The following is a 10024-nucleotide window of genomic DNA, read 5'->3' as shown; positions in this document are numbered from 1 at the left end:
ATTTTTTTGTAAATCTCAGTGAATGATGAAAACAGCAACACATTTCTGAGTTTTGCTTTTATTGTAAACAAAAAAATAATAATACAAAACATAAGCTTTAAAGGCAATGCCATGTTCACCTACAGGGAAACTGCATTTAAAAAGATGAAAAAAGAGAACTAATGATACAGAATATAAAATGAACACAAAATATTTTTTTCAAAATAGCAAAAAAGCATCATGTTTTGATTCCAGGATTTTAATTAACTACGTCATTTGTTAAAAAAAAGAAAATACAAGAAAATGTCCAGTTTTTTTTTCTTTTAGCGAAAGACCCATTGTGTAATTCTGTACATAAGATCAAGAATAAAAGAAACTTTCATACAGTAACATTTACAAATGATAAATAAACAACGTTGTACCACATAGGACAGCAACCTATTTCACTTTTTGTTAGCTGCTGCTGAATTTTCAAAGAATAATTGCAAATAGTTATTCTCAAATAAAATTAATGCTAAAGAATAAATTAAGAAAGGGGGAGGAAAAAAACGTTAGGAAGAAAGATGAGGCAGAAGGAAGCACACCATGTTCAGACCTGATGGGTGCTGGTCAACGGTCAGGTCAAAGGTCACTTCCTGAATCTCATTGAGCAGGAAGTTCCGACCTGCGCTGTCGGTTCCCCACTGCAAAGCCAGAGGACGAAGCCTCACTACTGTGGCTCCAGAGGCACCAATGGTATCGAGGCAGATAAAAGCGAGCATTGCTGTCACATCTAGCAACACGGTAAGGCCCCTAAAAGAGTTACATGGCACCTGCTATGGCGTTTGTTTGTTTTTTCAACACAATAACTTGAGCTGAAGCGAACAAGAAGTAGAGCATTGGACTAATTCACTGATGACACGGCCAAAACAAAAGTTTAATCTATTTCAAACTTGCATTGCTCAATTCCTGCATCTCAGTATGTACAGTATAAAAATTCAAAGCAGAACGAAGGCTATTATAAGACGGCTGTTTCAGTAAACACGTGTTTCTTACTTCCTGTAAATAAAAAGGTACATTAGTGATAAGTAAGGCCACGGAGGGTGTTTGAACCCTTGTTCCTTTAGGTGAAACTAACCTTCCAGTCACAATGATGACACTGACTATGATGAGAGCAGAACACATACACAGTACATACTATTATATATAGCCAGCATGTCCTCACAGAGGATTTAAACTTTTCAAAACATTATATCTAAAAAAATATAATCACAAATCCAACCAATACAAAAGGCACTGTCGGGAGCCAATTCAAATAATTTTTTTCGAGCTATAAAAAAAGTCCATGTCATATTTTTCTGTTGGCAATGACTGACGTGTGGCCAGGGGGCAGTCTGGGGGTGAGCGTTCATTCAGTCAGGTCTCTGATGGCCGTCTCAGGGCCTCGACAGCTGCGTGTAAATGGGCTGCTGCTCCCAGTGCTGCGGACTGTGGGTCTGCGGCACTGAGGGCACGCCGGTGCTGTCTGCGATTGGGGTGTACATTGGCCTCTGGCTGGGGCTCATGTAGCTGAAGGTGGAGTACAAGTTGGAGCCTTGGCCCGCTGCGTGGCTGTAGTACGAGTTGGCACCACTTTGGTGGTCTGAATAGTCATACTGTGCTCGTGTGATGGGAGGGTAGGAGGAGGCGCTGTAGTGCTGCAGGTTGAAGGAGCCGTAGGTGACGTGCTGCGGGGAGCCCTGCTGCTCAGTGTAGTGGCTCGGGCTCAGCTGCTCCGTCTTGATCTGGGTGGTTCTCTGTTGACCTTGTTGCTCTCCTCCTCCACCCAGGGGGGTCAGGGAGTGCTGCTGCTGCTGCTGCTGCTGCTGCTGCTGCTTGGACAGCCAGGTGTGGGCTCCAACGTTGGCTCCCTGACTGACTGAGGAGCTGCTGATGCCGTAGCTACCGGTGTAGCCAGCCTGGGCGGCACCCCCGGCGTGGCTGTGAGGCGGCAGATACTGATCGAACTCGTCGACGTCGAAGCTTCCCATGTTGGAGATGACGTCTGTGCTCAGCTCACCGATGTCCACGGCGCCAAAGTCGATGTTGAGCTGCCGGCTGGTGCCCTCTTGGATGGGGCGCCCCTCGCGCTTCAGGTCAACTTTGCTGGAAGGGAGATCGGTCTTGGGCGTAGTCGGGGGTGTTGGTGGGCCCTGGGACTGACCTAGTCAGAAAAAAAGAAGAAAGTTAGACTCGATGTTCACTCAGTCTACAAACAAGTAAACAAAAGACATTCACTGGCTTAATCCTGGCAGGTGTATTTGCATTCTGGCTTGTAAAAACCCAATAATCATTAACCCTTAAATATTACCAACTGTCTGTGCAAGGCCATAAAAAACAGGGAAAAAATCAAACCTTACAAACTGTGCTAAATTTAAAACATAACGAAAGAAAAAAATCTTTAATTAGATTTATTGTTTTTTTAATCTCACCTGAATGTTCACCTGGTGAGTGCACCTCGCCCATGCTGGACGCAGGAGAGTCGGCCTGCTGCAGCGCCTTGAAGATCGCGTTTGGGGAGATGTGGGTTTGCTCGCCGTCCTCCGATTCGCTCTGTCCGTTTTTGACGGATTTCCTCCGCCTGGGCTGGTATTTGTAGTCGGGGTGATCTTTCTTGTGCTGCACTCTCAGGCGTTCAGCCTCCTCCACGAACGGCCGCTTCTCTACCTCATTGAGCAATCTAGAGGAGGAAAAAAAAAGTCACACAAACAAAAGAGTTTAATATGCGGGTTGAAAAAGTTGGTTTGTTTATCAGTGTGTGAGAAAATGGTTGAGTGGACGCGGTTGCAGCAACTCTTCCTGATCAAATTTGAGATGTTGAGACAAAATTCCGAGGAAATAAACGCAATCATGTCAATGCTTCTGCCAAATTGCCACACTAACGCTTAAAGCAGTAAAGTGGCGCAGATTTTATATAAAAACAGAAAGAAATAATAAGTAACGCAAAGCGCACAGCGGCGCGTAAAAGCGCACAGCAACTAAAATCAAACTCACCTCCAGAGTTTCCCCAGGGTTTTGCTGAGTTCTGCGTTGTGCAGATGTGGATACTGATCGGCCAGTTTCCTCCGCGCTGCCTGGGCCCACACCATGAAGGCGTTCATGGGTCTTTTCACGTGAGGTTTGCTCTTGCTCGAGCCGTTGACGCGCACTGGCATGGGCACCAGCGTCCAGTCGTAGCCCTTCAACACCTGGGACACCGCGTCCCTGATGCACACGGGGAACTTCTCTTCCTCGCCCTCCTTCTTGTAGTCGGGGCCCCGGAGGAGGTGGTTGTCGGACGGGCGGGTGTTCTCGGTGTCCGAACCGGAGCCGGACGGGCATGGAGAGCCCGCGGAGTCCTCAGACATGCTGGGGCTGGGGACGTCAGAGTGACACTTCTCCTGTTCTTCTGTCATCTTCAGGTAAGGGTCGAGGAGATTCATGCGAGAAAAATTAAGGAAAGCTGCTTACAAGAAAAAAAATGGAGACAGTCCTTTTTTTTTTTCTTTTTCTTTTTCCAAATCCAAGTTGTGCCCAAAGACTGCAGAGAGACAGCCTGTAAGGGAGCACAATGACAAGCTGAATCCTTTTCAAGTTGAAAAAATAAAAAACCAAAAAATCAAAACAAAAACTACAAATCTTCAGCGCTCCGCATGACGATTTCTGAAACAATAAAGCACATTCAAAATGCTCGTTTGAAAAAACAAATCAGTGTGCTTTTAAAAAGCACCAGGACTGAGTAACCAAAGAGTCTGCAAACTCTGAAGGCGAAGTCCCAATTTATAACGTTAGGACGTTAGGTGGGCGGGACGTAAGTTAACACCAGTGAAAACCCAGCTCAACCGAGTGGTTTTTCCCCTTATGGACTTTGGTTTCACCTTCATTCGTAATTTTGTTTCACATTTAGAATTTTATTATTAACTAATATTGGTAAAACGATAGAAACAGATAAATTTAGTGTAGATTTTACATTTCTTCCATTAACCTTAGAAACTAAATTGATCCTTTTATAATAGTCTATTTTTAATGTTTATAGAAGTTTGAATTGACAGTTTTCATAGTTCACAGAAGATAACGGTTTAGTTGCATGCGTTGTTTAACCCTATTCATGTAAAATAAAAATAAAAACTCAACAAGATTTATAGCATAATTATTATTAATGAGTCCCTGGCTTTGCTAAACTTTCCATGCTTGTGTCTAAAATATTTTACTTGAGGAAGTGTTCAACTAAATGAGTGATTTATAAAATACTTATAATAAAAAACAATGAAAAAGCAAAGTTTTGCAGCTCTGAGAGAGGGATTGGATCCACATTTACTTGTGTCTAATGCTGACAACTGCTGTGAAAAATCTTTGCACAGTGAGTTTCAAAGCTGCTGCAGATCAACAGGCATTGGTTGTTTCTGCTCTGCAACAACTGACCAACAGGGGGCGACAACGGTCCAGAAACTTGGCAAGAAGATGTGTTGAAGCCTCTGCGATTTTGCAACAAAGCAAGCAGTTATTAACTTTAAAACATGATTTAAAATAAAATTATATTATAGTTATAAGTTTTCACACATTATTATCTAAAAAACAGAAAAATCACAAACATTGACTTATGTATGATTATTTAATAGCCTATAAAAAGATGATAAATTATCTTTAACAATCTGAGGATTTTAGTAAAGATTTTAAATAAATTTGGCCTTTTATATTTATCTAATTATTGTATGTCTTTCTTTATTCTACTGAAGAAAGACTCTTTAGCCACAGTGTGACTATTTTTTTTCTTGAAAAAATGCATAAAAATACATTCATTTTACATTTTTATTGCATTGTTTTGGTGAAAAAAGACACAACCATCTCTTAAAAAGTGCTGCAACGTTAAAATCTACTTTTCTGGATTTGTTTCAGAGCTTGCTTTCTGAGGACAAAAGCGACTTTGTTGTGAGACTTTAGTCCCTATAATCCATGTATCCAGTTTTAGAAACCAGATCTGACTAAAAGTTATGAGATAAACTAAGAAGAAGAAAAAAACACAACTAAAATTAAACAAAGAACATTAGTAAATTCCTCTGTTGACAAATTTTGTTCTGTTTTTAGAAGGTATATGCACAGACACTAAATACCACACAAGCTACCGGTAAGCTTGTCTTTTAAGATTTGATCAAGTGAAACACAAACAAAAGAAAAAAAATTGAAAATACAGAACAAATTGTCTAAAACAAAGTAAACATATTTTTCAAAACCTACTAGTTGAAATCATGCTTCAAAAATACCCTAATACTTTGATATTTAGTATTTTTTCTTTAATTTTCTGCACCAGCATTAAAAACGTTAAGCCTTTTACATCTACAGCTCACCGAATGATTGACTTCTGTTGCCCAAACATTCCTGAAATATAAATATTTGATATTTCTCATAGTTCTTGGTTGACATGTTCTGGAAGGTGTGATAAAAACGTGTACGTTTTGTGTGTGTTCTCTTTTTTTTTCCTGTAAGGTGACTGGTCTCAACAAGCAGAGGAGCAAAAGCCTGTGATGGCTGACACCGAGGCATCAGAGGTGTGGTCGGGCATGTTCGCACCCTCGCATCACTGACTGAGGAGGGTTTGAGGAACCCTGAAGACTGACTTTTCTGCAGTTAACTAACTCCAAGGGGTGGGGTCGGACCATCGGTCCCACAGCGTACACGGAAAACCCGCCCGAAGGCTCGGGTCTTGGGAAACTTCTCAGCTTGACTTCGAGCCATGGCGTTAAAATTTTGAGGCAAACATTGAGGGTAAACTGCCAAGTCATGTCTTCCACCTCTCAGATTCCACTGTGAAGCTTTGGGCAGACTGAGTCTCACTATTTTTTTAGGTTTTAGTGCCAGTTTTTGTCAATAAAAAAGTGGTTATTTAGGCTTAATGTTTCTCTTTAAAGTGCGCGACAAAAAATATCAACCCTAGGAAGAGGCTTAACTTTATACTTTTGTTCTGGTTTTTTCACAAATTGAATTTTTTTTAAGAAACTTATAAATGATTTTATTTTGAAAAGCTGGAAAAATCATCAATATTCCAAACATGAAAATGTTGAAAATTTCAAAAAGGCAGAGATTAATCATAAATTTTACTTTATTATTTTTTTTCCTTCTTTTACTTCGTCACTCACAGGACCTCTGAGACCATTTGTCCTCAACGTGGCAGAAAACTGCAAAAATAGCCGACAAATTTCAAATTGCAAATCATCTAATTCTTCCTCCTGCGCTTCCCTCCTTCATTTCCAGAATGCACTTTCAAACATGAACCACATTGCTTGCAGCCACTGTAAATGATGGTGTCATAAGGATGGACGGGCAGCCCCTTTAGTGTTTGCTTTACCAGATCAGAGTGCTTTGGCCACGGGCAGCTGTTGACATATGGCATTTTGCAAAGGGTGGAGTTTAAATAAGATTTATCAAGACGCTGTCACCCTCAGAAGGATCTGCCTCACATTCCCCACTCTGACTCTCTCACACCTCCCTGACATCCCACACAGGACCGCCGCGGACTCACCTGAAAGACTGGGGGCCTGGAAGCATGAAGAAACTTTCTCAGGAATACCTGCTTGACACATTTCCAAAAGCTTGCACAAGTTTACCTGGGAATTTACATGTAAGGAACAAAAACACAAAAATTACACACGAGTTCGCAGGAAATAAAAGCAAAGCACAAACATTGCAGTAAAATACTGATTTCAGTCAAATTAATAGCTGAACTTCTGTACTTATTGGGGGGGAACATAATAAAACCTGTTGTTTTGGTGGAGTTTTTATCGTTCTCGTTTAGTTGCTTTTTTATTTCTACATCTAAAAAATAAAAATAAAACATTATTGAACTCTGCTGAATGACTGCAGGTAACTTTGTGCCTCCAGGTGAAACGGCCTCAGAGGTCTTTTAAATGACAATGAAACACCATAGAAGTAAAGTCTGATCCCCGTGGGTCACTGCCCTCTGTTTCCAATAACAGAGGCTGACCTGCAATTATGTCTGAATGACAAAAGCTCATTCTCAAAGTGCTGACAAATTGTTACAATATTATCTGTTTTTTTAGAACTTAATCTCAGATCTGAAAAGAGGCAAGAGTCATGATAAGAAAATAAAATAAAAAACATGTTTTTTTTTCAATGCTGAGGTTTTATAGAAAGACAAATGCAAAACAAACTAATTCACAATTTACCATGTTAATATTTGAGTTCTCAAATACGGTTCACCCTTGTTTAAAGGAAAGTCATTGAGAATTTGCTTTGTAAAAGAAAACAAAAAAAAACTTGAAATACTTCTGTCCTTTCTGTTTTTATTATGTGAAACATGATGTCTTGACGGAAGTATTAATTATGGAGCATTGAGAAACTTATTTCGTCGCCATGTAAGACATCACGTTCTCAATCCAGAAAAGGTTGGGGAAGTCCCATTGCTGTGTGACATAAGTTGTATCTTTGAAAAGAGGCCAGAAAATGTTATATTGTTGGATATTTTATGGTTGATTAACTTAAATTCAGATACACATTTCATTGATTGTAATCTTTTACTTTAAACAGTGAGAGAATCAACAAGTTAATATTTAGTTTTAGTTTTAGTCGTTGTTTCTAGACCTTACTTCCTTGTTTACTATTCATATCAGGGTTAGGTACAAAGCTGTGGGTCTTGTGTTATTCAAGGCCTTTTCCTGAGTCTCCGGAGCCATGAGAACTACACCAGATCTGACTTATGTGTAATAAACTCTACCTGTCTTTAAATAAATATTAAAATCTGAGAACTGAATCATTTCCTGCACATAATTTGGTCTCTTATTAGAACATGATTTTTCAATATGATTGTTTAAAAGAGACACGTCATGCTTTTAAACGCTTATTTTTCACATTTAAAACAATCAGTGTCTTTATAAAGTAGAACCGCAACACTTTGATCTGAATTCCTCCTTATTGCAACTCCACAAGCCTCTCTTTCACCCCTTTTCTAAGGTGTGTCTCAGATCAACTCGTTTTGAGGCTGTCTTTAAATCTAAACAAGGCACCTCACACCTCTTCTTCCTCCAGCTTCCAGAGCGATCCATTCTAGCTTGATAGTGGAGTTTATAACTATATAGCGCACGGAAAGGATTTATTTGCATACTATTTAAGATACATCAACAAGAGAAGACTTGTCAGTCATGTTGGAGCTAGATTCTGACCCAGAGCCAAAGTAGGTGGTAAGTCTAGACCTTATTTGGCAGTTAGGTCACAAATATTGTGACATAGTTCAGAAAAGAAAATAGAGAAAAATGAACGTGTTGAAAAACAAACAAAAAAAAACAGAATCTAAATAGCACCAGGAGAGACTAAATTCAAATTATCGGCTCTCCTAGAAAGTCCAAGTCTACAGCACAAAGTATTTAATGGCTAAAAACATTTTGATATGTCCTCGTTAAATCATCAATTTTCCATTTTTGTGATGTAACATGACTACCTCGGGTCTTGAGTTAGACTGGTGACCATTTCTGTCACTAATTTTCTGTATTTTTTATTACAATTATAAAAAATGGATAGAAGGAATATACTTTTTTAAAAGTGCCTAAAATTGACTACAAATAAAATAAAATTAAATCAGTTTTGCCAATTTTGTGTCTAACAGCAGGATGGTTTTATTAAAGGTGACTTTACAGTACTGTTTTTAATACCATTACATTTCTTATTTTAAATCTAATTTAATGTAATACTGTAATGCAATAATGTAATTCTCTTGCATCCATTTAAAAACAGTTTGAATAATTTATATTTATTTTGTCAAATGTTGAAATAAATCAAAACACAAACTCATTAGGAATTTCCAAAATCACAGTCTTTGGTATTATTACGTGGTAAACATAAATATTTCAGAAGCAACTTTAAAAACACATAATTTTAAGAACTATTTTGAATATTTCAGCTTGTAAATTTTAAGTCTGTTTGCAGTAAAATGCTCAGATTCCTGTTGTTGTGGCACTCCATCCACGGCCTGCTGCAATGTTTGTGTCTGCAGCTCTCCTCTGACTCAGATTGGCTGACAGTGCGAGCTGCTCCCTGGCACCGCTACACATGAACTGTCTCATCTGCAAACTCTGAGTGATGTCAGTGTGGCATCTCTGCCTACAAACAGAGACACCTTTCATAAGGACAGGACACTGTATGGGGCTGGTCTACGTAATGGAATATCCTGCCCTCCTTACCCGTTCTCCCCTCCCACCTAGCTTCAACGATCAGGTGAAAATGAGACTCTTGTTGTCGCCTGCAGTTGCTCGATCTAAAAATAACCTCGGATGAGCTGCCTAACTTCCCCTTCTTGTTTCTGTCACCTGCAGATCTTTACGTTCTCATTTGCTTACTTTAGCTTTTTTGGACCTGTTTGATTATCCCCATCGATACTGAACACCCACTTTGCACCATTTCACAATTTTGTTGTTTTCTTTCTTTTTTTCTCTTTTTTTTGTCAGATCTCTTCCCTCTTTTCTCCTGTTACATTATCCTTCCAACTTAACCTGGCTCTTTTCAACGGGGCCCATTTGTCAGAGGACCGATGAAAAGGTCCATTCTTCCTGCACAGTCATGGAGGCACAAGGAATACCAAGTTAATGAAAGAGTGATGATATCTAATCACCTTCCAGAGTTTAGCACCTGCACCAGAGCCAGTCAGTACCCAAATCTTTTTTTTTTAGTTCTTGGAAATGGAGGCTGTACAGATATACTTCCTCTTAGCCATGCACCCTACACTGGTTTTACCTTTGATATCACTTGTTGCACAGGAAATGGGAATATCGTGTGTGGTCAGGCAGAGCCAGTCCTCTTAGCTGCTCTGGATTTCAGCATTAGAGCGTGGCAATGAGATTAATACATTCAGAAAGGGTAGGGCTAAAAGGAACAATGACATATTTCAAAGGCTTTAATCCAGTGTCCTGTTACAATGATTAGAACCCAGTTTATTCATTTCAGGCTGAAGGAAAAGGCAAACTAAAACCAAAAAATGATATACAATTAAAAATTACCTCAGTTTGGACATTTAGCATCATGTTTGTTTTTATATATATATATA

General features: G+C 39.4%; 1 protein-coding gene and 1 long non-coding RNA gene across 2 annotated transcripts; one reads left to right on the top strand and one right to left on the bottom strand.

Moving 5' to 3' along the window:
- Nucleotides 1-42: 42 nt before the first annotated feature.
- sox9a (SRY-box transcription factor 9a) lies at nt 43-3719 on the bottom strand. Its single transcript, XM_014010048.1, has 3 exons — nt 2992-3719; nt 2430-2677; nt 43-2161 (listed from the first exon to the last, which is right to left on the bottom strand). The coding sequence occupies exons 1-3, from the start codon at nt 3417-3419 to the stop codon at nt 1395-1397; spliced, it is 1443 nt and encodes a 480-aa protein (XP_013865502.1). The 5' UTR covers nt 3420-3719; the 3' UTR covers nt 43-1394.
- LOC106518677 (uncharacterized) lies at nt 3312-6820 on the top strand. Its single transcript, XR_001310344.1, has 3 exons — nt 3312-3398; nt 5461-5739; nt 6226-6820. It is a non-coding gene; the product is annotated as an uncharacterized LOC106518677 (long non-coding RNA).
- Nucleotides 6821-10024: the final 3204 nt, after the last annotated feature.

This window comes from Austrofundulus limnaeus, unplaced genomic scaffold (assembly GCF_001266775.1).
Source record: "Austrofundulus limnaeus strain Quisiro unplaced genomic scaffold, Austrofundulus_limnaeus-1.0 Scaffold65, whole genome shotgun sequence".
NCBI lineage: Eukaryota > Metazoa > Chordata > Actinopteri > Cyprinodontiformes > Rivulidae > Austrofundulus > Austrofundulus limnaeus.
Note: the sequence above shows the minus strand (reverse complement) of the source record. Positions and strands in the feature narration are given on the sequence as shown.

What these genes read in the sequence shown, in the direction of transcription:
- sox9a (XM_014010048.1), bottom strand. Translation starts at nt 3,419, where the DNA reads ATGAATCTCCTCGACCCTTACCTGAAGATGACAGAAGAACAGGAGAAG. An exon ending in ACCCTGGGGAAACTCTGGAG is followed by an intron (nt 2,678 to 2,991) that starts GTGAGTTTGATT and finishes TTCCTCCTCTAG; the next exon opens with ATTGCTCAATGAGGTAGAGA. An exon ending in CTCACCAGGTGAACATTCAG is followed by an intron (nt 2,162 to 2,429) that starts GTGAGATTAAAA and finishes TTTTCTGACTAG; the next exon opens with GTCAGTCCCAGGGCCCACCA.